General features: G+C 42.1%; 1 protein-coding gene across 1 annotated transcript; it reads right to left on the bottom strand.

The window, feature by feature from the left end:
* Positions 1 to 26,031, bottom strand: LOC127015025 (glutathione S-transferase-like). Its single transcript, XM_050894735.1, has 9 exons — positions 25,977 to 26,031; positions 22,684 to 22,806; positions 21,363 to 21,496; positions 8,660 to 8,766; positions 7,895 to 7,946; positions 4,244 to 4,376; positions 3,751 to 3,892; positions 2,575 to 2,706; positions 1 to 276 (listed from the first exon to the last, which is right to left on the bottom strand). The coding sequence occupies exons 4-9, from the start codon at positions 8,744 to 8,746 to the stop codon at positions 154 to 156; spliced, it is 669 nt and encodes a 222-aa protein (XP_050750692.1). The 5' UTR covers positions 8,747 to 8,766; positions 21,363 to 21,496; positions 22,684 to 22,806; positions 25,977 to 26,031; the 3' UTR covers positions 1 to 153.
* Positions 26,032 to 26,464: the final 433 nt, after the last annotated feature.

Here is a 26,464-nt window from a genome sequence, read left to right as displayed (position 1 = left end):
GTAATCAGAATGCTTTATTTCAGTTTTGGGTTGTTTTTTTTTTTTTACCATTGGTTTTAACTACAACGATACTAATTTACTGAGCTTCCTACTTCCTTTGGTTTGGATTTTTTTTTTCCAGTATTTTGGGTCTCACTGAAGGTAGCAAGGCATTCATTTCTTAAAAATCTTCAACACAGTTTCTATATAACATTCATCTGGTGGGGGTTTCCTTGGGCTGCCAGGCTGCAGGAACTTCTTAATTGTAGGCATATTGCTCATTCTTATTTTAAAAGCCTAAAAAATAAAAACAACAGGGTAAGAGAGAAATTCCAGCTACTCCAGTAGCAAACAGTGCGCCTTGCACAGAACAACTCTTCCCCCTACTGCTAGAAGAGATCCTAAGATTCATTCAGATCTCGTGCCATCTACGCAGTCGTCTCCTGTCCAACAGGAGAAGGACCCAGCTGCTGCAAAAAGCCTGTTCTTGCCAATGAAGGCGGTACTGGAGCAGACAATATCTAAATCTCTGCTGCCTGAAAGAAACTGAAGGCAAAAAATTCAGTATCCGGGAGCACCAGGGGATAGTTTTGAAAGTACAAATACACTAATGACCTTTTTCTTTTCATTGCTGGTTCTGATGGTGCAAACTACCATGTGGGCAAACCACAATATATGTTAACATGATTTCCATTTTTACTGCATTATGTGAGCTCTGTTTACATTATTATCTGAGCTCTGTTTGCATCTAGCATGGCCACCATTGTCCCACTGTCCCAGCGTTTCTAGGATTGTGTGGGTGACGGTGAAATGGCTGGAGTCATCCTTGGCTCAACTCAGTTGTCCAGTAGAGGCTTCTCATACTGTGTTGTAGCCTAGGGTAGCCAAAATATCTACGTAGGGCTGGCAGATATAACACAGCCCCTCAGGGAGACCTGCTCCCTTCTGGAGCAGTGGCTGGAGGCCATGATTAGGATTAGGGAAGAGTTGGGCATCTCAGGTGGCAAGAGATGCCTGTGTTAAGGCAACTGAGTGAGTCAGGAAGGATCCTGAGACATCTCATTGTACAGACAGTCAGAGAGGACTCACTGATGCAGATTGCAAGCAGCTGGAGACCCCATGGTTAGCTGAGCAGTCTTAGATACACAAGAACCTCTTTTAACAATGGGGGTAAGGGAGAGGAGCTTCACAGAGCAACAGCCAGTTCTTGCTGGCAGATGTATGAACATAATTTCCTCTTCCTTACAGGCACTGGAAGGATAAGGGGGAAATACAAGAAGGAGCAAGAAAAATAAAAACTGTGAAATAAGTAACCACCAATTTTAGAAACTTTTTCCCTTCTGGCAGTGAAGGAATCCTTCTATAATTCAAGGCATGGCTTCAACAGAACTGTGCCCATGCCTGGTGGCTAAGATATCTTGCTAGAAGATGGGAGCTAGAGGCAAGAATTACCTGAGGCTGCAAAACTGCATTTGGGATAAAATCTGACACACGTTACTGCCCACTTTGTGGCTGAAGTGCCTCATTCTGTCACACTAAATTCAGGCTTAAACTGTTAAGGTTGAGATTAAAAAAATTTTTTTAAAGTAATTTAACAAAAAAAAAAAAAAAATCAAAGCCCTTTTCCTTATCAGTTCCAACAGAAAACCTAACTGTGATAGTCTGATGCTGAACTGTTTCTTTTGTTAATGGGAATAAAGACAAAGTGTTTGAGTGCACTCCTCAAATTAACAGTTTGTAAGCACAAAAAAGCATGACCTCAAGCCTTGCATCCTCAACCCAAATTTGCATTGCCTACACTGCTTTATTACCATGATTACAGGCACATGGGAGGACTACTGAACACTATCATCTGCTTTATTCCAGTCACGGACTGCTTGGGTCCACTGTATCTCAACTCTTAATGACTCCTGCAGGTCATGTCCCAGGCTTGCCCATGCACTGTGCTCTATAGCATGCTGCATGCCCGGAGGCTTCTGATTTCTGGTGAAGTCCCACAGCAGAAATGCCTCACTTCTGCTTGTTTTCAGACTTTGTACGTGGCACAAAGGCAGAGAATTCATCCTCGATTGTATTGAGTTGATTATTGAAAGAAAACTGTGGCTTAATGCTAAGGCTTGAGTTTCTAGTCATACTGTAGAAGGCAGAAGTGAAGTGAGGTTACTGGGATCCCAAAATTGTAATACCAGCCAGTACAGAAAATGGCACACTGTACGTTATTCTAATTTGTCAACCTGTACCAGACTTAATTTGTTATCTGGTATTAGATAGCATCTACTGGCAGGAAGCAGGAAAAAGACAACAGGGCAGCTTAGATCAGTGATTCCCTTGGGATGACATATTAATTTATTTCTACTGGGGAGGCATATACCACTCAAAGAGGGACAGGCGTACCTGAACAGGGTTAATCAGGAGCAAAGTGTCTTACAACAAACCAACTAAATCAATTCCCTCTTGTGCTTGATGTTAAGGACACATATAATAGTGACAGTTCCTCGAAGAGCCCACACTCCTGATTTACATAGCATGGAGAGACGATCACTTCAGGATTGCCCTCTAGCTCCTGGATACAGGCATGCTCAATAACAAAATTACCTGCAACTGAGGAAACCCCAACAGCACAGCAGGTATTTTCTCCTCCACTGCTAAAATGGCTTCAATTAGCTGAACATCTGCCCAGCTGAATTTGTTGCCCACAAGAAAGTCTTGGCCATGTTGTTTCAAAACCTGTAGAATACAAGAGAATGTGGGCTGCAGATGAGAATGGGACATATGATGCCTGGCAGCTCAGCCTCACAGCACAGCTGTAGAGCTGAACAGCCATTATATCTGAAGTTTCAGGGTGGAGTTTTCAGCTGGAAGCTGTGAGCCTAAATCACTTCATTATTGTTGGGGAAAAAATCTGAACTCTTGTAGTACACAGACTACAAACTTTGGTCACTCGGTAATGATGAATGATGGCAGGCACTGGGAACAGGGACAAAACTACGCGCTTAAGTAGACTAGTAACAGTCATAGAATTAGAAATAGGGATAATGGAGGAACTAGAGAGTAACTTGGAGTATTTCTAAAATTGCCATTTAGATATTTCATTTAAAGTCATGTCCAATGTTGATACCAGGAAGCAAACTTAGAAATGCAGAATTAAAATAGCTAACCAAAGAAAATCCCTGGCTTTGGGCGTAAGTTATTATAGTCATAAGAACTTCTAGGATGTTCAGCCTTTATTATTGTTTTCCATCAAAACTAGATGAATGTTATGAAAGTGAGAAATGTTGCCAGATGCCTGAGTCATTTGGTTTGTTGTTTTCAAAAGTGGGATGTGCAGAAGTCTATGACTGTTGTTTTACTAAAGTACTCCTAATCTCTCTACCTGATTTATTTGCAGGGGATTTTTGCATTCTTCTAATGAAAATGTTCCAACTGAAATTAAGGATAGCAGAGAGATGTGCTCTAAACAAATAGAAGTATGGAACTATCCCCTCAAGGAAAAAAGAAATCATACGTGCTTGCTTTTACTTTAGTGAAAAGTTTTGCTGTGTAGCTGAGAACATATTGCTTTGTTTGCTTTGCAGACATTCAGATACCACAGCCCTGACAACACACGCCAACAAATAGAGAAAATGTGCTGCTGTATTTCCCCTTCTTTGAGAGGGCCAAGAAAGATGAGGATTTGGAACTGACCTGCACTACAAACGTGTTCTTATTTTGAGGAAACTTTTTGATAATTGTAAATACAAGTTTTATAGACACATCCTCACTGTCACTTACCTTTTCAAAGACTGGGAAGTACCTGTTAGTTGCCCTCTCCTTAATTAAGTCAAGATTTTTCTCCTTTGCCTCAGGTGGAGAGAAAGGAAACATCAAAATCATTTGCATCAGATCTGTTATTCCTTCCACATACATGTCAATCCTGTTGGTGGGGGAAGACAGTATAAAAGAGCACAGAAGTTATTTCATCTGTTTTCCAATTAATTAAGGCAACTTATAGGAATTTTGTATCACCACCATAATGCCAATTTTCACAGCCAAAACTAAACATAAACTAAAGCTAAATATTTTTTTAAATTACTAAAAGCCTGTTTCTGTTCAGGAGCATTTCAGAAGCAGTGGTTAAAACTTAAGCAAAGGCTAGAGTCCTTGCTTTTTATTGTGTTAGCCTTTCTCATGCCTTTCTACTGGATTTACAGGATTGTATTTGTTATATATAATGCAGCTATCAAATAACAGATTGCTCATTAAGTGAAAGGAGGTGTTACGGTACAGGGCTCTCTCCTTCAAGTCTTTCCCATAGAGATTGTATTTCCCTGCTATGTAGCTGAGGATGGCTCTGGTCTGCACCATCTTCATCCCATCGATCTCAACCAGGGGCACTTGCTGGAACATCAGGACTCCATCTAGGGTGGAGAGTTGAGGGAAAGCTTGTTAGTTCCTCCTAGATTGCTAGCTTTACAGAGGAGTGAGAGACTGAGCACGTTTCTTTTGCAGTGTAGGAGATCATTGCTTGCCCTTAGTGTAAAACTCCATGCAGTAAACTAACATTGTGGGAAAGACCAAATACTGACTAGCCTGCATCAGACTTTTGTAGCTAGGTCATCACAGTGCAGCTGGGCCCCTTGCTTTACAGCGTTGCCAGAGCTTCACTGGCTGATGGGAGCTGGCACTGCCTGCTCCTTTGCACTGCTGGACCCTGCCTCATGCTGGCAGGAAAAGCCTGAACCAGCACTTTCAACCCAAGGGATCGGAGGAGGAAAAAAAGATCTGTGTTAAATCTGAACTTAAAAAAAAAAAAAATCCAATTATTTTGAATGCAGATCAGTTCCCTGTCAGGGACATATACACATGAGTAGAAAGAATGAGAGCGGTAGTACCACGACAAGACTGAGCTACTGGGATAAAGGAAGAGGTCAGGCCACTTTAAACATCATGAAGCTACAGAGTTAGAGGCAGGGACTCTGACAGCAGTTGCTGTTTAAGTAAGTTTTACACAGTCACTCCAGGGGCAAGGGTTTGAGAGTGTCCATAGATTTTCATTACAGGCCTATCCTCAGTGTTGTTCCACAACAACTTAAGCCTATTTAGATATGTCTTTGTAGTCCCATTTTCTGCTGGTGCTGGTAGGAGCATTTGTCTGAGCCTTCCGTGAGGCAGCTCTGAGAGCTAAGCTGACAGAGATTCAGCATAGCAAAGTCAGTCTTTTCTAGACCAGTTTTCTGCTGGACTAATTCACTGTCTTTAGAGATGCTCCCTCCTCCATTTACATATTAAGGGCATCCAGAGACCAATCCCACCCTGTTAAAATCACAGCAAAACTCCAAATCCAACTAGGCAGCTGCCACTTTGCATTGCTCAAAGTTAATAATTTATTTTAATTGCTGAATTTTAATCCGTTCAGTGCATCCTTCTTTCAGGTATAAGGGTTCATTTTAACAGGCACATCTGTTTGCTTTTTTCTCCACAGAGCTATTAAAATACTTTGCTAGTCTAGAATTAATAAACATTCTTCACTTATTCTATATTATTAATTTACAGTTTAAATTCAAAGAGTAGTTCTCTCTGCAGCAACAAATAGCCTGTGTTTGTTTCTTGTAATCATTCACAGAAAGGTTGTGTGTCTTCATGTCTTTCCAGAACACACCACTGCAGCGTAAGGAAGAAATATTACTTGGTATCTATCTAGCAGAAACACAGTAGAATGGGAAAACTAACAGCTCTGCAATGATGTTTTTCAGCAGAAAAATGTGAAGTGAAAAATAAAATCTGACTTTCTGGCCCTTGATAAAAAGTGATGCAGCAAATGTGAGTGAACTGAATGCACGGTTTGTTTCTTATCTACAGAAAAGAGGGATTTCTCTCTTATGACCAGGAGCAGACTGCTTCTCCTCGCTTTGCAGTGAGAACCATTTCATGTAACCACTGCGTAGAATATTTATGCAGGATTAAAAGCAGTTTGCCAGTTGTTTTGCAGATTGGATTGTGCTGTCGGAAGGTGGTCTGTGGAGCATACATTAAAAAACAGTCAGCTAGACCTACTATTTGTCACCGACCAGCAGAGCTTGTTGATGTCCAGGTAGCAACCTGGGCAACCTGTGGCTGCACAGATTGAGCCAAGCTAGTCGTCTCTCAGGCCAACGGGTACAGGTCTGGCCAGGCCGATGCTATTTAACTCTCTTGGACTCCAAAACAGCTGTCTGTCTGCAAGCTGCCTGTAGGGAACGGCCCCTGGCCCAGGCTTCGTCCTGGACACTGCTGGTGCATTGCTTAGAAGATCATCAGCTGGCACGGGCCAAAGTCACGCCTGGACCATTCTAACAATGTCGTGGTGTCTAAACACAGGACACCCTGGCAAAAAGCATGTTGGTAAGGAGAAAAAAAAAATTAGAGGAAGAATTAATGTGGGGTTATTCGTGTTCAGTCCTGCCCTGCATGACTGACAGCATTCCAGAAGTCCCTTTATCAGGATGACTAACTAATTTGCCTTTCTTCAACCCATTGTATTAAACCCCACCTTTTTCTTTGTGTTCTCACCCTCTTAAGCTCAATATATGTACATAAAAGCCCTTGATCTTCTTTATAAAACTTCCCTATCCTTTTCATCACCATTTAATTCTTCTCTCTGGGTATGGATAAGCTTGGACGCTGTATCCAGGATTGTACCACTCTGTCTAGATTAATTAGTCCTGTGAAGCAAATTCAGATTTGGGCTTTCAGTACCTGACCCATCACATTTAGAGCTATAACTGGTGTCTTTATACTGCACTCCCCTCCCACATTGTCAGATTCCGAGCCAGCTGAACCTGCAAATTTAATTCTGATCTTCTTGATACCACTTTTTTATTTTTGTTCATTTTAGTTTGCCTGTCAGAATTTCTTTAAAACACAGCTTTTCCTTTCTGAGCAAGCAGCCAGAATGCAGCCGAGTCCTCTTCCAAGTCTCCTAGTATGTCTTGGCAAGCTCAGCCTGCTATGAGGTTTCTCTTACATGTCTTGGGCAGCAGGTAAACTGCGGGGCAGGTGCACCCTGTAGTGCTCCTCACAGTCCCAACTCAGTCCCCACCCCAGCAGCAAGGTGGCTGCAGAGGGGTTCACTGCTGGATTTCATCTGGCCAAATATCAAGGGCAGTGGCTGGGGGTATGCACTGGTGTTTGGGAACTGGTCTCACTCCCAAGGTTGACATGAAGCCTTTGTGGCTTGCTGCTTCAACCATGTCAGACTTTCCCCAGGTCTCCCCACTGGCTCCCTGTTTTTTAAACTGGGGGAAGCTTCATGTCTCAGGCTTATCCTGCTTAGGACTGTCGCTAGTGTGTTCGCACAGAGCCTAGCACAAAGGAAAACTGGCTTTCCTGGGGATTTTGGTGCCATGCCGGCCTTTCATTTAGAGGCTTATCTCACTGAGGTTCAGAACCAACATACAGGTACATCTATACTAGTCAACTCAACAACAGCTCAGGCCAGCTGGCACAGACTGGCCACATTCACTCTATTCAGCTCTCTCTGCCTATAGAGCATGGTGGTCACATCTAAATGACATCTTGGAAATGGCCCTTGGCCTGGGACAACTCCCAAATGATGCCTAGGAGTTGCTTCGGGGAGTGCTGTTTGCCCTGGACCAAAAAATGTGCCAGGAACCATGCTAACAGTTCAACAGCATAAATAATTAAGTTGCATTAGATAGGAATGTTTGCTACACTTGTGTAACGTACTACAATAAACACAGTCACAGCAGTTATGGCTTTTAGCTTATAGGAGTTGTTTGGCACTGGAAAGAACAGATTACTCAAAACTAGTATTTCAGTATTCTAGGTGTGCACCTAGAATTTTGTACTGGTTTGAATAAACTAATTTTAAACCACAAATCTAGCTAAATCTGAGAAATTTTCTGAGGGACTAAGCCTCAGGCATCGGGATTCTTACCTTTGATCAACTTTTCATACTGCTCTCTTGTTTCCAAAAAAATTTCTTCAAACTGGAAAAGGAGAGAGAATAGTGTTACATTGCTGTATTTGAACATTTTTCTTCTGTAAGTGACTGCACATAACCATGCACAGAACGACCGAACCAAGCAAAAGATAATGGGCCGGATCTTCAACTGCGCTGTTTGGCCGCAGATGTCCTGAGGATCCCCCACGCATCCTCGCAGCTGGGGAGGAACAGAAGGGCCTGGCCACTTCTGCTTCAGGGCACTGATTCAGAAATAGCCTAAGTGTGGGTAGCAACAGAGTACAGACATGTACAGGAGGATGACAGCTTGCAGCCAGCGCCAAGGGAAGCACAAGGTAAATCAACTATTTCTAACCCCGCCCCAGGGCATGTAAGTCAACATCACTCTTTTGTTTCTACACATTGTAACTGCAAACTAAGTAAGACTGAATTAAGGTGGTTTTGCACAGCTGGAAAACTAAGATTAATTAAGGGCCTTTAAATAATTCCACTTTTTGACCCATTATGATTAATTACTTCAGGGGACTGATACTAGCTCTAATAAACTCCAAGCTCCACTGAGTTTGCATCCCAAATATTAACCACCGAACAAGGTAGTTACAAACATGCAGTGCCACTGGCCAAATGAATTTAGCCACCCTCTTGCAGCCGTTTATCCTCCATGTGCATGTTAAATTGTTCCTTACCAAGGCCAGTTGAAAACACCAGTGTGGAACACAGTACCAAGTGTCAACTAACCTCCACGCCGGCTGCTGCCAACAGCCATCGTATGGGCTCCATTCGCCCCCTTCCATTACAGTAGGTAAGCCTGGGCTTCCCCGACATGCTTCTGAGCTCCTAGTTCCCTGAAAAATATTAAGCAGAAAATAGTGTCTCATAAAACTGGTGTAAGTACCATTATTTTGAGGGGAGAGAGCACCTTTTATTCTCACTATGCCTGTTGAAGTTTAAACTTCATCTGGTTTAAAACATAAAATGAGAGATGGACCAGTGACACCACACAGCCTGTGCTAGGAAAGGAAAGATGTGCAGATCTGTAAAGCCTTCCCCAGTGCTACTAGGGAGGTTTGTTATGATTATAAGCAAACACAGATACGTTTAAACAAGTGGTATGAGTCCCGAGCTACAGGGGGAACCTTGCTGCATTTTAAGACAATTACACAAAGGCACTGAAAATCCTACCACATCCTCAGGGAAGTTACGCATTTACCCTCATTGCCATCATCCTCATTGAAAAGATGAAAAGAAGAAAAGGAAAACATGTTTTACTGGTAGGCTGAAATTTGTCTAGCTTTGTTTGCCAGATGTCAGAGCGCAGTTTGCAACTTCAAATGCCGTCCACTTCTTTCCTCATGTTATTCCATGAAACAGGCTGAGCTTCCTCGGCAGTCCTATTGAACGGCTGCAGCCTGTTTCCTTGCTGCTTACGGCAGCCTTGAGGTGTCCCTCAAAGCCAGATCTGGAACCTACCTGTATTGGCTTCAGGTGCCCCCAAAAGTATCCCCCAGGGCACCGGGGACCCGCGCGCCCAGGGGACTGGCACATCGGAGGCTGTCTGAAGCTTGCTGTAACAGCACCTCTCTCTGCACCATGAGCAATCGAGTGTGTGGCAGAGACAGCGCGTCTGTACTGAGCTGTTTCATACGTAGGGTCAACCAGCTGGACTATTTGTGCTGACACTTGAGTGTAAGTGTTTGCAAATCCAGGCCTTAATTTCTCTGTGCTTCATTGCCCTAATTACTAAAAAAATGGGACTAGCATTCCCCCTTCACAAAGATGTTAGTATCATACACTGATTGGGAGGAAAAAGCTTAAAAATGGGTATCCTAATCGTGTCCTAATGGCTCAGAAACCAGAGTCCCTGATTTTAAAAAATAATTTTGCAGACGATCTCAGTTTTCTCAGAGCTAAAAGCCAAAGCTGCAACATTACATGTGTCACGCTTTGCATCCACATGACATTTCCCATTCGAATCAGGTTCAGTACACTCCGGTGATGTGTTTTCTTCAAGTCACAGTGCTTTGTAAGTGTACTTAAAGTAAAGTACATTTGGAACATATTTTGTCAAAACTTGATTTTAAAGAACAATCAAATTGAGAGTTCTCCCTTGAGCAATTCTGGTAAGAACCAAGTCATGTTACTACAATAAAGAGGGATATTTTGGGTAATTTCAACAATATAATCCAAATACACATAAAGGAAAAAACGATCACCTCCAGTTTTAAAGTGCAAATAGCTGTTGCTAATTACAATGTTTTGCCTCCAAGACAGCGGTTTTATTAGTTTCTGCACGTTGTGTGACTAGCTTTCACTATATGGCAATGTCGTCCCAAAAATCAGGATTCTTTCACCCGGTGTGAAATCAGGATTCTTTCACCCGATTAACACACAGAGTCGAGATATTTGTTTATTTCATGTCTGCTCAGAGATGGGTGCTACGTGGTAACTCCACAAAGCTAGCACACCCGGTTAACACACGGTAAAGCATTCGAGCAACAGTTATCATTATTTTTACAGTTTTGCTTAGTTACCCTCGTTCCTATTGGTTCTCGCAAGCCTCATCTCCACTTAAAAGTCGCAGCGTCCTCTTTTTTTACTGCACATGTTCTGTGAGGAAGGGGTTTCTGTTGGTAGGCGGCCCTCCCTACCGAAGGGCAGGTTTTCTACTATGTTAATTAGGATAGTTCACTCAAAGTTCAAGTAGCTCTTTGGTTGCCCTTGTGCTTATCCTGGTATTTCTTTACCCGCTGACTTATGGTGTCATCTTGTTTCTCTTCTCAAGGTCATGCCTCGTTGATTAAGTAGCATCCTTTGTTTTTGTTTCTCGCATATCTCCAATAGCATTGCAGCGTATCTATGTAGTTCGCAACAGCTAACTAGTGCCTTTTTCATTATCACACTTCTCAGATACATTGCATCCATATCATTTCAACACCCAACTTCTAATGGGCAGAAACTTACGGTAAATAAGACTTCCTCTAACTAAAAAAGCCAAAGACTGTGTCCTGGTTTTGGCTGGGATGAAGTTAATTTTCCTCCTAGTAGCTGGTACAGTGTTGTGTTTTGAATTTAGGATGAGAATAATATCGATAACACACTGATGTTTTAGTTGTTGCTGAGCAGTGCTTACAAGTCAAGGCCTTTTCTGCTCCTTATACCACCCTGCCAGCGAGTAGGCTGGGGCTGCACAAGAAGTTGGGAGGGAAGACAGCCAGGACAGCTGACCCCAACTGACCAAAGGGATATTCCATACCATATGACGTCATGCTGAACAAAGAACTGGGGGGGAGTTGGCTGGGGGGTGGCGGCCCGCTGCTCGGGGACTGGCTGGGCATCGGTCAGCAGGTGGTGAGCAATTGCGTTGTGCATCACTTGTTTTGTATATTCTTTTATCGTTATTATTATTTTCCCTTCTTTTTCTGTCTTATTAAACTGTCTTTATCTCAACCCACGAGTTTTACCTTTTTTCTGATTCTCTCCCCCATCCCACTGGGGGGGAGTGAGCAAGCAGCTGTGTGGTGTTTAGCTGCCTGCCAGGTTAAACCACGACAGACTGCAATACCAAGAACATGAAACTTAATCCTCTTGGAAAATTTATCTATTGTTTGCAGAACAAAAGCAGAGGGAGTGAAAAGCCCTAGGTATTGTTTTATCATTTTACATGAACAAGAAATTCTATATGGCATTAAATTATGACAACAACAATGACAAATGGAGAATAAAAACCTGTCATCAGCTTCATTTTTTATTTAAATAAGAATAACTATGTCAGCTGTAAGTGGATTTTAATTGTCTCAAGCTTCTGACACAGAAAAAAACCCTTGGTTTTTGGTAAAGTCTCTTCAATCTTTAGATCCACTGAACGTATCTCATACAGGGACCTGACACGTGTAGCTCACATACAGCCAGCCACGTTTTGGTGCCTGGGTCTGGACCTGAGTCTTGCCCTGAGGACTCAGTTTAGTTGCCCATTCCTGTGTGTCTACTGACACTTGAGATTCCCTAAAGGTCTGCAGATACAACCCTCGACTTACTGGAGATGGGGCAACCTTTTCTACCTTAAATCAGTATACCTACTCATCCAGACTCTCAATGCCTTTTTGCATTTATTTGGGGAAAGGTACAGCTAACATAGACAAGGCTCCCTCAGGACTTCACTCAGTCCTCCACTATTTTTCTAAAATTTTAGTAAAAGATTTGCAGGATGTTGTGTTTAAAAAAAAATGATCCATTTTTGATACAATATGTTGATGATTTATTAGTAGCCAAGGAATCTTGTATAGCTGACACCCGTTCCTTACCGTTTGCCTTAACTGAAAAGGGCCACCAGGCCTCTCCACATAAGTTACAATTTTTATAAGAGAAGTGTAGAATATCTGGGTTACATTCTCCAACAAGAGGAGCAGCATTTATCTGAAAACCATATTAAAACCATTCAAAATCTTCCCCGACCAGTTACTAAAACCAAATGCAGGCCTTTTTAGGAGCTGTAGGATTCCACCACCCCTGGATAGCTGCTTTCGAGGAAACGGCAAAACCCCTCATACCAATTATTGCTCAAGGTGCTGGAGTGGAGAACCCATTCACTGGACAACAGACAAGGTAAAGACATTCAAGCTTTTGAAGCAAGCTGCACCTGCCCTGGGACTACCAGACTACGGTAAATCGTTTACCTTGTTTGTACAAGAAGGGCAAGGAATAGCCTCTGGGATGGCAACTAACACGCTGAACCCTGCTACTCTACTCCCTTCACCTGGGGAAGGAACTCCACATCACAACTGTGTAGTAACCGCCTGTGAAGCCAAAAAGACTCAAGAAGATTTAACAGACGTGCTGTTTCTAAATCCCAATCTGGAACTATTTGTTGGTGGGTCCTCATATTATCTGACCGGCAGCCAGGTTAACGGATTATTCAATAACTACCATGAAAGAAGTAGTGGAGGCTTCACCACTCAGTCTGAAGCTGAGTGCACAAGCAGCCGAATTAATTGCATTAACAAAGGTCTATCAGCCGGCCAAATACTGTAAATATTTATGCTGATTCTCAATATGCATTTGGAGTATGCCATGCTACTGGGCAGTTACGGAAGCTGCATGGGTTTATAACTTCTAGTGGAAGTAAAATGTCAAATGCTCCACAAATTACTGAACTGTTAAAAGCTACACAATTGCCAGAGAAACTTGCTATCATTAATCAGCCAGCCCATACCAGTGGAAGGACAAAAGAAGAGATAAGAAAGAGTGTAACAGATACTGCTGCTAAAGCCACAGCATGACAGCTGTACAAACCACCGGGCTTACAAGCAGTCCAACAGTCTAACCTGGTGTTGCTCGCTCCTGAAAAGATATGTTTGACTATTCTTGCTGAAGAAATTGACTCTTGCAAAAGGTACAAGCAACCAAAGACTCCCAGGGAATATGGAGAGCAGATACAGAAAACCTTCCTATTTTACCTAAGCAATACCTGATTCCCATAGCAAAAATGCATCACCATCCAGGGCTTCTTGGGACTACTGCACTAGCCCAGACACTTCTGAAGAATTGGTTCACACCAGGAATTTATGCTGCAGCCAAATAAGTAACCACATCTTGCATGCACTACCTTTAGCCTTAATTAATACTTAGCAAAGACCTCAACACGAAATTTGTCTAAATAAAAATGTTTTTACTGCTTTTGTCTAAACTCTGTATTTCCATCTTATTTCCTAGTGAGCCTTAATGACATGCCTGTCCTGAATTTCTCTGAAGATGCTTCTCAACAACAACGTAAGAACCATTTAAGAGGGGATGGTCTTTCAGAAACAGCATTATCTGCATTCAGTCTGGAGCACCCTTTAGCCCTGGAGCTGGGAGCAGAGTCCAGCATACCAAACGGGCCAGCTTTCCTGCTTAAACCCAGAAGAAACCGCCACGGTGACTAGAGGCTTGCACTGTGTTCTCCCACCCACCTTTGCCTTCCCACACTTTGTCCCCTCGGCAGTTTCACGGCTGCCTTGCTCAGCTCTGAACTGCACCACAGGATTCATTTCCTGGTTAAGAAACGTCTTTCTCTTGCTGTAGCTTCCAGCTGGTGAGTAACTATTGAGCCATGCTTAGTCTACCTGCCACACAAACTAAAGAGAGCAGAGAATTTACATTACTCCAGCAGATGCCCTAATAAATTTGGAAGTAGCTTCATTATAAATAGTCACTCAAACACTTTAAGAAAAAGGAAATTGTAAGTAAGTTAGTACTTACCTTCTGACCTTAACTCAGCCTCCACCCAGTACAGGCAGGTTCCCCAGGGGTGTTTAAACTTTGGAGCTTGGGGGAGTTTCCAGCCATACCCAATTAGAGTGAAAATCTCCCATTGCTATTAAGCTGGCACTAGCCAGCTTAAAGACGTACATCTCTGAAAATTGCCATCCAAGGCAGAGATTGTTTTTCAGTTTGCTGATTTGACTATACCATGTGGGTATCCTCATAGTTTCTATGGTAGCCATCTATTCAAACTGCTGTCTTGGAATTATTGGGGCGTTTTACCCAAATACAAGGGCGAGACACTTTAAAATGCTGAGAAAATTCTAGATTTTCCTGGGTCATATTTAGGGTAATAGTAACCATTTGAAGACTAACCACTGAAGTTTCTAGGCTTATTTCACTATTTAACAGTAACCCAGGTTTTTATTTTCAGTGCTGTATGGCACAGAAAAGATACCCAAAGATAACAATGCTCAATTACTTTGAAATAGTTTGCCAGTATCAAACTTACTTAGTGATAACTTGTTATAAAAAATGGATGAGCATTTTATGTCACAACTCACCCCATGTCTTAAGGCAATAGCATTAATTTTGGAAATTGAGTGTACGTGGCTAATACTCAGTTAGAGATGAAGTAAACTATGATTTTCCTACCCTGTTTCCATGAAAAGTAACTGCTTCAGCTTTGCTGTCTACATTTCAGGTGAAAATACCAAAACTGAATGTGGATGTGAACAGACACAAGGATGGCATAGCAGATGGGAAATGGGATTTGGGTGCCAAAGATCAGGTTCTCACCTCTAGTGTAGACCCACATGTGATGCTGGGCATCACTTTACACTCCTGCAGCAGATGTCAGTACAGCTAATCTGAAGATCTGTTCACAGAACCCACACTGTTATCGAAATTGTATTTATCAGTCTAAACCCATGGCTGTACTAACACAGCACCTCAAGATGAGGAATCTCAGGACAAAAATCTCTAGGTAACTATCTTGAGGAAATCCCCGAAAGCTGCTACTTCCTTTTTTCCTCACAGTTGGAGTTTTGTTATGGTTTCTCTGCCCAGCAATTGCTGGCAGTCTGTTCTAAAGGATGCACTTCCACTAGAGTCTTCTTGCAAATTTATAATTTATGTGCTTCAAAGGTTGATGATGTCAGCAAAAAGCAACTGTATGGTGCTTCTTTACACTTTGCCTAATTCTAACTCTCTCTCAGGTTCATCATTTAGTGAATAAAGCACAGCATTAAATATAGGCTTCTGTATTGTTTCTATGTCAAACCCAGTTACCACCCCCCAGAAGATTCCCAAGTATGGGTCGGAAGTCCAGCATAGGCCCAGAACTGTTCCCAGCGGGCAGCGTGGGTATGGCACCCTATTTTGGAAGCTAGGAGCGTGATGTAAATGCACGCTGTACCACACTAGCTGGCAGCAGTGCCAGCCAATGGTCCCTGTATGCCTAAACCACTAATGTAAATGTGGCTACAGTAGGAGCGCGGCACATGCAGGAAGGGACAGCTGAATAAGAAAGGTGCATTTGTTCATACCTGTCCATGATGGCAGCATTAAATCAAGATTAATCTATTCCTGCTTTGATATCAGCATGTACCTAAGTGCAAGAGTTGGTTCAGGAACAGTGACCACAGAAGAGCATGCAAGCTAACTATTGTCTCCTTGTCCTTTCTGCAGTCTCAAATGCTGCCAATGGCAGCAATAGGCTTGATAGCAAAGAAGAAGGGGAGGAAGCGGTGTCTGATTTGAGGCCCAGGGATGAGTGGTCAAGCAAAGTGTTCTGATGCTTTTTGGATGTGCTGAACACGGCCACATTCAACTTTGACTGCTGTTCCCCTTCCACACATTCCTGTTTGCCTGAAAGACTTTCCCCCTTGTTCTCTTTTTATTTTGCTTCCAGCACAGCCTTTCATAATGTAATTATAAAGCTCCTTTGACGTCTAAATGTATTGTATCAATGAGGTTACTGTTATCTATAACTTGAATAGCTGTTCTGTAAATCTCTAGAGTAGTTCTTTTATAAATAATTTGTTAAGCCATGCCCGTGAGTATTCAGGCAGCTGGCATGGAGCCCAGGTACCACTTAAGTGATTTTGGGTTGGGCATAGGCTTAAATAACTCATAGGCTTTAAATAGCGCATATACCATGCCCTGGCATGTCAGGTTCCCACTGTGCTCTGTGGAGACACTTCATTGTGCTGTAGGTTAGACAAGTCCAAAGTCTTTTCGAAACATACCTGCCTGCAATCCTCACAAACTACTAAGCAGCTGGCTTGGGGGACCATGCCTGATTCCAGCTTCCAGCAGCGTCCTCTCAGAGGTGGGGACAGGGTAGATAACTAACTGCCACTAGGGAATTAAACAAGGGGGGTTAGGAGGATTCTCCCCATGCTGCTTATCGAGCTCCTAAACTGAAGCAGACCACCACCATGATAAAAAATTAGAGTCCACATGAATAGTTAGAACAAGTCATGCATCACTCGAGCCTAGGCTTGCTGCAAACCTTCAGCGACTGCTCCGGTTCTGTCCTGGAAGCTTTACTGACCGCCCAAGGACAAGGTTAACCAAGCCTATATTCACCCTCACACATACTTCTGTAAGCTGTTTGGCACTTATCCGGACCACTGGCACAGAAAAGTCTGAAAACAGTAATCCTAATTCTGATTTACACCCATTGTGCTGCTGGCGAGGAGAGCTTAAATGGAGAGCCAGTTTACAGAATGTTATTATTTGGATCGTTTAGTCTTTATTGATCTAAGTATCTCAACATGGTCAAAAGGCTGATTTATATAGGCACAAGATACACAAGATCAAGGCTTCAAAGCCAACTGAAAAATAACCTTAGCAGTACAAATTTCATTGTGAAATATTTATTTTAATAACTCATGTATTGTAATGACTTCATATTTTGATAGAAACTTGTGTATATTTCCTCTATTTGGTCTCTGGTGACTTTCGAAGACCCTCAGTTTATGTGCATTGTTACAACTAAAAATAATAATAATCTAAGCTTAGATTTAAAGAATCTTTTTATTTTCAAAAGAGGGTGTAAAGAAGTAAAGCAGAAATTTCAATCCTATTTTTATCTGATGTTGACCAAATATAAAGCTGGACAAAAATTTGGGCTTCTTTCCCAATAAAAAAAGGGGGTTTTGCAATAAAAGAAAGATAAAAATTGATCACTTGAAAAAATTTAAAATCAGCTCTCATCCTGTAAAATATTTTTTGTTTGTTTTGGTCCTTTTTTTAATAAAACCAGATTTATTTATATTTCTCAGACAAGGAGAAATAGGTTTTATTGACCACAAGTCCATTTCTTCTCTTATAAAACACTTTTGTTTTCGCTGAAGTTCGTGTTTCCCTGGAGTTCATCAGAATTTTCATAAGACCCTGTAACCCTAATACAGATTTCAGCATTAATTTATCTTCAAAGGCAAATATTCTCTGCTTCCCTTAAACCCTCTTACACAGATCTGTCAGCATAAAAAGATTCAATGAAACAAGATTAGTGACACATTATTTACACAATCTAGAACTATCCCACTTCTAAGATACTCTTTATTCACTGTTCAGTAGCATGTTCAAAACTATAAAATGTATGGGTTTTAATGATATTTAGGAGTAACGTTCTAACTCTGCATTTACCTTTCTTGCAGATAACATATAACAGTTTGTGAAATGTAACTTGGCTTGCTCTCTAATGTTTTCAGCATGAAATTCATCTGTTCATGTTGCATGTGCAAGATTGTACGAATCTAGAAGAACAAAAATGAAGGTTTAAGTAGGAAAAGGGGTTGAAAAATGACAGCAGATGGAACCTGGCTTCATTTCTTGGTAAAAAATCTGTTTGTTAATGCTACAGCTTCTTCATCTAGTGGTGGCTTTTGTTGGCTGCCAGGCTGGAGGAACTTCTTATTTGTGGCAATGTTGCTTACTCTTGCTTTAAAAGTCTAAAATTGGAAACAATGCAACTTCTAAGAATAGGGGTGGGGAAAGTTCTAATGACAAGCCAACACAAGCCTGTGAAATCAGCTTCATCAGATGGTGGCTCAGGGCTGATGACGAGGGAGGAGGCAGTTTCCTAGGAGCAGGTGGTACAACCTCAGAGAAAAGCAGGTACAAGTCAGATGATACAAGCCTACAAGGCAAGGTATAAAACTTCGCAATAATCAGTAGTAGCATAATCTGCCTTTCACAATTTAATCTTTCAGCACTAGAGAGCTGCTTAACCCCTCAATGTTCAATATCTTTCAAGATTTCACGGCATTTATTATTATACCTTTGATATCACTTTCATGCGTTTAAATTCCTGGCCTCAATGACATCCTCTAACAATGATTTCCACTGTCTTAGTGTGAAAGCCTTTCCTTGCTTGTATTTTGCTGCTTTTAATTTCATTGAGTGTCTTATTCCACTTCTATTATAAGATAGGGGAGATTAAGCCCTTCTCTGTCTCTCTCACTGTGACCACATGCATAAAAAATAATTTATCTAATAATTTTTTAAACAAATTGGACTATAATTCACTTCTCACATGCATTTCTCAGCTCTGCTTTTTCATTTTCTATTCTTTGTATTTTACTTCAGTGGCTGTGTTTCCTGATCCTCACTTGATTACTTCTGCATTCTGTAAGAGTGCAAGAAACTTGCATTTTAACTTGTCTTCCTCAAAACTTCAAATTAATATGGGCGTATTACTATTTGATTTAATTACCTGCAGAAAAGGAAACTCGGACAGAATAGAGGGCACTTTCTCTTCTACCCTCAGGATAGCTTCAATCAGTTGCTGGACTTCTACCCACAGAAGTTTGACAGACACAAAAGATTGTAACTAGCTTGATTCAAGAGGAAAAAGGTTTATAGGAATTAAAAAACGAATGACTTTTCTCAGTTCTGCTCCAGTACAGAATTGATGGAGATATTCATGACCTAAACCTACATTTCAGGTTTATTTCTGCATCCCTGGACAGTTTTATAAATTGTACAACAGTTGCTACATTTCCATAAAAACTACAAATAAAAAATGATCAGAAGAAACTGTAGGTACAGTATAAGACATATTAAAAGTGGGAGGAAAGATAGGTGGTTACTCATATGTGCACTGGGTCAGATACAAACCTCCACTTGCTTTCGTTCCCTTGTTCTCCAGGAGAGGTTTTCAATGTAAGTTTGATAATGGAATAGGAATCTGGCTCATCTCGCCCAGCTAATTAGCAGCGTTATAGACCTCAGTGCTCACTTCACAAAGGCAACACCTCACTTACACATACATAAGCCTCTTTTCATCAGCCTGCCCAGTGGGAGGTGAAATTGAATGTATGTATACATAGAACTGAACTGCCCTTGCCATAGCAGAAATATTGAAAGATGGCTTTGGTGTGCTTGAGAACCACACTGAAACTGTGTATGGTCTTTATGTACACAGTAATAAAGTTGTAAAAAGTAAAATACAGTAAATACACTCATGTTAGGAAAGTGTTGCTGGGGCTATGTTTCACTGCTGAATGTGGAGATTCCTAATCTTCTACATAGGAACGAGCAGAAAAGACAGATCAATCTTTGGGGTCCAAACCTATACACTTGTCTTCAGTAGTCTGGCTTGAAAAGGCATCCCTGTTGCTTCAAGGAGAACCAGGACACTATCCAACTAGTGAAGTCTTACTCTGTCCCTTTTGTAGGGTAAAAATGACCCCTGGATCCTGGAGATGTACAGTCTCCAGCCTCAACCCTGCACTGCTTCATATTAGCGCCTATTACTATTAGCAAAAGCACCATGGCACTAGAAAAATAAACAGTGTGCTTGTTTAATTAAGGTTAAGATCCACACACTCCTGTTACACCTTTGTTTTGTTGTGTGGGCATACTTTGTGAGAATTTAAACAATGAGATACTCTGCAAAGTGAGAGAGTTACGCTGTTCATTTCAAAGCTGTCTCTCTGCAACGCCTTCTTAGAGAAACTTTCTCAGAAATAATTGTTCAAAGCAGGTTTTCAAAGGAATCCAGAACAAACAGTTCTCTCCCAGGTCATCCCTTGAGTAAAGTTCTCCTACAGCAAAACGATCTGCTGAATAATAGCAAGAGTTAAATAAGGTAGTTACTTCCTTGAGAAAGCGAGTGGAGGGATGATCTATGCTTGAACTAATGTGTATCTGAGTAGGCTGGCACAGCTGGGGTCATAGGTGCTAAGCTATGGCATCTAAGGCTGAAGGATGAGGTGAAGCTGTTTTGCCAGAAAGGATAACATTTCCATTCCATCTTCTCTTGGATGACGTTTCCAGGTGTGAGATTAAATGGTTCTGCTGCAGTATAGAAATTGGTCTGAAATGGAAAGTAGTACTTGTAGGGCAAGCAACATAAATGAATTGGAACCTGCAGCATAACCAGAAAATTGTCCCCAGTTCTGCATTAGGATTAAGAAGTGATGCCTACAGCTAGGTACTTCATGGGTCAATGTCAGAGTTGGACATGGAGTTATACAACCATGCTATTTGAAAATTTCCACTATACGTCAAGGTCACATTAGCTTTTTTGGATGCCAGTGCCACGTTGGGAGCTGGTATATGGCTGATTATCCACCATGCCCTTCAGCTTCTCCTCTGAGTTCCTGCTTCTCACGTTAGTGGGAATTTAGGTAAACTGAATTTAGCTACACTAAATGCATCTTTTTTACGCATTCCCAGTATGCATGCTGATTCAGATCACTGAATTTCACCTTTCCTCCCTATTGTCACTTTATTTTTTTATCTTCTGTGAACTGTGCTAATTTTTCTTTTAGCCCCGTGATAAAAATGTTAAATAGCAAAGTGCCAAGGATCTAATTGCTGTCTTCACCTACCTAATATGTAGTTACAGAGGGGCCAGGACCAGACTCTCCTCAGAGGAGCATAGTGAAAAGAGGAGAGGCAACAGGTACAGGCTGCAGCAGGAGAAATTCCAACAGACACCAAACAAGAAAGTTTTATAGGTCAAAGCCTGGAAGGGGCTGCTGGAGATGTGTATATATATGCCTGATCTCTGCCCTGCACTCCTAGGTGGCTTGCAGACATGCTTCCAGTCATCTGCTAAGAGGTTAACTATGCCTTACAGATAAATTGCCATCTGGTGATACTTATTTCTTTTTATTGATTACAAAAGTAGCCATAGTTCAAAAGCAGGCATCTAGTGCTTAGAGGTTTAAAGTTACTGTACCAGGCTCTGGCCTTCAGGTCCTTCCCATACAGGCTATACTTTTCGGGCTGTGTGGCTGAGGATGGCTCTGGACTGCACCATCTTCATCCCACCAGTCCCCACCGTGGGCACTTGCTGAAAGCAGGGCTGCATCTCTGGGGACAGAAAAAAGTAACATCAGTCTAATTCAATGCCCACAGCTCTTGCGTTGTTGAAATGGAGCTGAGAGACACGCCTAGTAGTTGCCTACAGCTGAAATTTCCCCCCGCAGCAAACAGGATATAGAAGAGCCTTTCCTAGGAGCAAGATTGGGGTTTAACGCAACTCCGAATTTTGGGTGCCAAGTGCAGCCTCTCAGCAGCCCACCGAGGACTTCTCTGCTCCAGCAGTGCCCGGGCAGGGACCTGATGTCCAGCTCCTACGCGCCTCCTCTGAAATGCAAACTTCTCCCTCTTGAACCTCCAAGCAGTGGCTAACACACACGAGCGCTAGCTCCAAGGCCACCAGCAGGTCCCAGTAATCCCCACAGCCCGTTTGGCAACCAGCCGAGGGGCAAGCTTATTTGTAACACATAAAAACAGATACTGACGTATGGGGTGTAGGCACCCGGTGCTGGCAGTGGGGGGCTGCAGGCAGCCTCTGTGAGGAGAGGCTGGGGCTGCCCCGTGCCCGGCACAGCCAGTTCCAGATGGCTCCAGCTGACCCACCGCAGGGCACAGCTGAGCCCCGCAGCCAAGATGGTGGTGCCCTGGGGGAAATATATTTAAGAAGGGGCAAAACACTGCACGGCAGAGTGTGAGGGAAAAACAGTGTGAGGAACAGCCCTATGAACACCAAAAGGAGAAAGAGTGGAGGAGGTAGAGGAGTCGGGAATGAAGGAGGGAAGTTGAGCCTGGGAAGAAGAGGAGTGGGAGGAAGGTGTTTAAGTTTTTGTCTTTGTTTCTCACCATCCAACTCTGTATTAATTGGCAATAAATTGAAATTAATTTTCCCAAAATCAAGTCTATTTTGCTTATGATGCTAATTGGTAAGTGATCTCCCTGTTTTTATCTCAACGCACAAGCTTTTTCATCTTATTTTCTCTTCCTGTCCTGTTGAGGAGGGGCAGTGAGAGAGCGGCTGGGTGGGCATCTGGCAGCCAGCCAAGGTCACCCCACCACAACTACTGACAGAAGGAAAAAGATGGCAGCTAGCAGCCTGAGCCTAAGCACTAAACGGACACTCCTGTGATCATTTTGAGCTAATATTCCCTCAGGCTGGGAAGACTGGAGACTGGTTTGCATGGTAGTACACACGGTAACAAAATCTGGTAGAAGTCATTCAAGACTGTCAAGCATCTTACCTTGCAGTAACTTCCTAGACTGGTCTCTGCTTTCCAGAAATTCTCCTTCGAACTGGAAAGGTAACCAGGTGAGTCAGGAAAGACAACCTCAGGCTGCAGCAACGTTTCCCATGGCCCTAAACACTGGGATAGAGATACAGCATGCTGTTAAACACGGGTGTCGTGATTTAATCCCAGTCAGCAACTAAGCACCACGCAGCTGCTTCCCCCTTCCCCCTCCCAGTGGCGTGAGGAGGAGGAAAGAGGGGAAAAAAAAAAAGTAAAACTCATGGGTTGAGATAAGAACAGTTTAATAACTAAAGTAAAATATAATACTAACAATAGTTATCATGAAATATAATAATAATAATAGTAATGAAAAGGAATATAACAAAAAAAGGAAGGGGGGGGGGAAGGAAAAAAAACAGTGATGCACAATGCAATTGCTCACCACCCGCTGACCTATGCCCAGTTAGTTCCTGAGCCGCAATCCGCGCCTCCCAGCCAACTCCCCCCTGTTTATATACTGGGCATGACGTTCCATGGTATGGAATACCCCTTTGGCTAGTTCAGGTCAGCTGCCCTGGCTCTGCTCCCTCCCAGCTTCTTGCACACCTGCTTGCTGGCAGAGCATGGGAAACTGAAAAGCCCTTGGCTTAAGATAAGCGCTACTTAGCAACAACTAAAACATCAGCATGTTATCAACATCATTCTCACACTAAATCCAAAACACAGCACTGTACCAGCTACTAAGAAGAGAGTTAACTGTCCCAGCCGAAACCAGGACAACGGGCCAGGAACAAAGACATTTTGGTGTTGAAAGGTGGTTGTTACGGAGGCAAAACCAAAAAATTCTTACCTTAAAATACATCTTTTTTAAATCATGCATTTCTGTGCCTAAGTACAGCAATAGTGATAACTGCATTGTATAGGAAGCATAGTGATGATCCTCTCAGAGATCAGGAAAGTGATTCACTAAGTGAAAATCACTTACAAAAAGTTATTTTGTAAGAGTATGTTAATTGCTGTACTCATGTATCCAGTACTTTTTGGCAGTAGTTTTATAAATGCTTAAGCTGATCTATACAACTGAAAAGAGTGCAATTAAGAAAGTGGTCATACCTCCTCTGTGGCTCGCAGCCACTTGTTCTTACTGCCTAACTTGTGCTGGCACCAGCAATCTAGCTGACTATCTGATTAATTGTCTGAGCCAGTAAAAAATCACCCTCAAAATAAAAAGTCTAGAGTTTTCAACTGGTTCAGCTTATGTTGTAAATAGTAAGACAAGAACAGCAGGGAAGGAGACGGTGGTAGGCAAGGGAGGCCTGTTGGCTGTAAAACCACAGCCTGAACTATTCACTATGAATAGGGTACACAGTAAAGACATCAGAAATAAAGTATAGCCCTTGCAGGGGATTTTGTATCTCTCTACTAAGCATAGAAAAATCTGTCAAATGCCTGCTGTAAGCAGTGTTAGGAACCCTCCAGTCAGTTGGTCTGACTAGTTTTGCCTGAATTTGGCATCTTGCTTTTTTTCAGTTAGTGTTGCTCTACTCGGGTATGAAGAAGTGCCACAAGAAGCATGCAGGGGATCTGCAAAATCCCTATGAATAGCTGGCACTTCATTTGCACCTTCAGAGGTGCTCACTCAAATACTAAAGTTCCATTGGAATTAACTGCAACCTACCAAAATATAAGCAAACACAATGCAGAGTAATCTATAAAGATCCCATATGGTCACCAGAAACTGTAACTTGTACTAAAGCCTGTATCCTGGACTCACTATTAAATCAATGAGAATTTTCCCTGTACTTTCAATGGGAATGAACTTGCAATTCCATTGACAGCGAGTGTTTTAAACCAAAACAGGTTGTGTAGGACCACAACCCTTACTCCCACTAAGCATAACTTTTGCCTGGCTACCAGAATGATGCTGCAGGCTGATTTGTACATAAACAGGTCTTACCAGAGCAAAGGTTGAAGACAAACCCAAGTCCTTCTTGGAAAATACATCAAAACTGCCTGTCTCGCACCTAAGTGCTTTGCGACAGTTAAGATAGAAACAATTCCTGGGGTTATCATGAGTTCTTAACTAATTTTGAGCCAGGAATTATTAGGCCAGCAACATCGAGAGACAGGAGAAACGGCAACAAATGTCTATGTATCTTCTTTGCTTACTACTGTCTTGAAGGCTGGTAACAGAACTGAAGTGCTCTGATGTGTCTTAAAAGCATTACCAAAGTCAGCTAAAGACCTAAATAATTACTGCTAGAGCGCTGTACCAGGACTCAAGGATACTCAGTATGGCGATCTTTCACAAAAGACTCAGATCTAAGCCGATTTCCTCCCTAGTTTGCCCAGAATTTGGAAGATCACGATAATAGCCTATGGACCTGCCACTCTGTACAGGCTAGAAACTAAACTGACAAACCTGTGCGGGAATATCCAAATAAGAAATGCTACATCCTTAGACAGGGTTAACCCACACTGTGTCACACCATGTAGCACTGCGATGATAGCATAAGCAAAAATGGCTGTAGATGTTATATGGAGAAGTACACACTAGCTCATATGTAAACACATTTGGGTGTCTTCATCTCAAACCAAATCAAGAAGGTAAATAAAACCCAACCAAACAGAATACAAGTTCTCATCAATGATTTACTGAAATATCAGGAAATGACCCATCAGTTGGGCCAGATCTGGAGCGTTACAGGGTATGTCTACATTAGTGGTCTGGAACAGGAGTGCGTCTTTAAAATTAATTTCTTAACTGTGCTTTGGCTCCCATCACAGTGTGATCTTGGAGTGTACAAACTGGATTCTTTCTGGATGAAATGAAACTGAAAGATGTGCTCCAAGAGTGCACCAAATGCAGTTTAAATGGCATTCAGTCCACACAACCCCTCTTGAGCTAGGCTGAAGTAACCCTGTCCCCAAACACATAGTGTTGACGACAAGGTTTCAGTACCGACTGTTTTTCTGTTCTCATTCACTGTTATTGTGCCAACCTATTTACTAAAAGGCATGACCATCAGCTATCAGGCTTATCACCGACAAGTACTGGCAGACAGTCACCTCCTATATCTTCTGCATCTTTGCTGTTGGAACATTTGTTCCAACAGCGTTACACTACAACTTTCCTCATATTCTGGAGAAAAAGTTCATTTAGCAAAGGAATTAAGATCAACAACTACAGGGTTTTCCAAACTTTCGTATTAAACCAATCTGAGATTAAACCAAGGACTAAACTGTAATTGCGATTGACATTAGGAAGGCAGGTGACAGATAAACCGGTGTAGGTCAATACCAACCTTGTATTCCTGGCAATGAGGGAAAAGTATTCGTAGTGCTGAGAACTTCAGTCACGCTGAAGCTGGAGAGATTGATGAGCTCTCAAGTGGGCAACTCATTCATCAAATATCAGACAAGTGTACTCGCCGCATTCCAAGGTCAAGCAGCATCTTATTTCTCAACCCGTAGCTAAGGCAGGAATTAAACAATGCCATTAGGGATTGAGCACAAGTCTTTTCTTGTAAACTATATCATTAATATAGAACTATAAATAACAGATATGAAACCCCAAGATAACATCCTACAGAGCAGCTTTTCAAAGCGTGCCATTTATCAGAGTGATTAAAAACATTTGAAATTCCTTTGTCAAGTCATCTGCTGAAACCACAGATTAAAAAAAAAAAAAAAAGAGAGGAAAAGAAATAACATTTTGAGTTTGGCAGGTATTAGACCTTAGATAGGAACTACACCAGGTTTGTGTGATGGTTTACTACCTCTCCACATCTCC

The sequence above is a fragment of the Gymnogyps californianus genome, chromosome 3 (assembly GCF_018139145.2).
Source record: "Gymnogyps californianus isolate 813 chromosome 3, ASM1813914v2, whole genome shotgun sequence".
Taxonomy (NCBI): domain Eukaryota; kingdom Metazoa; phylum Chordata; class Aves; order Accipitriformes; family Cathartidae; genus Gymnogyps; species Gymnogyps californianus.
Note: the sequence above shows the minus strand (reverse complement) of the source record. Positions and strands in the feature narration are given on the sequence as shown.

Bases quoted from the DNA above. Each gene is read 5' to 3' on its own strand.
- LOC127015025 (XM_050894735.1), bottom strand. From the start codon at position 8,746: ATGTCGGGGAAGCCCAGGCTTACCTACTGTAATGGAAGGGGGCGAATG. The intron at 7,947-8,659 runs GTTAGTTGACAC...CTCCTTTTCCAG, and splicing joins TGGCAGCAGCCGGCGTGGAG to TTTGAAGAAATTTTTTTGGA. The intron at 3,893-4,243 runs GTACCGTAACAC...CCCCACCAACAG, and splicing joins GACTTGAAGGAGAGAGCCCT to GATTGACATGTATGTGGAAG.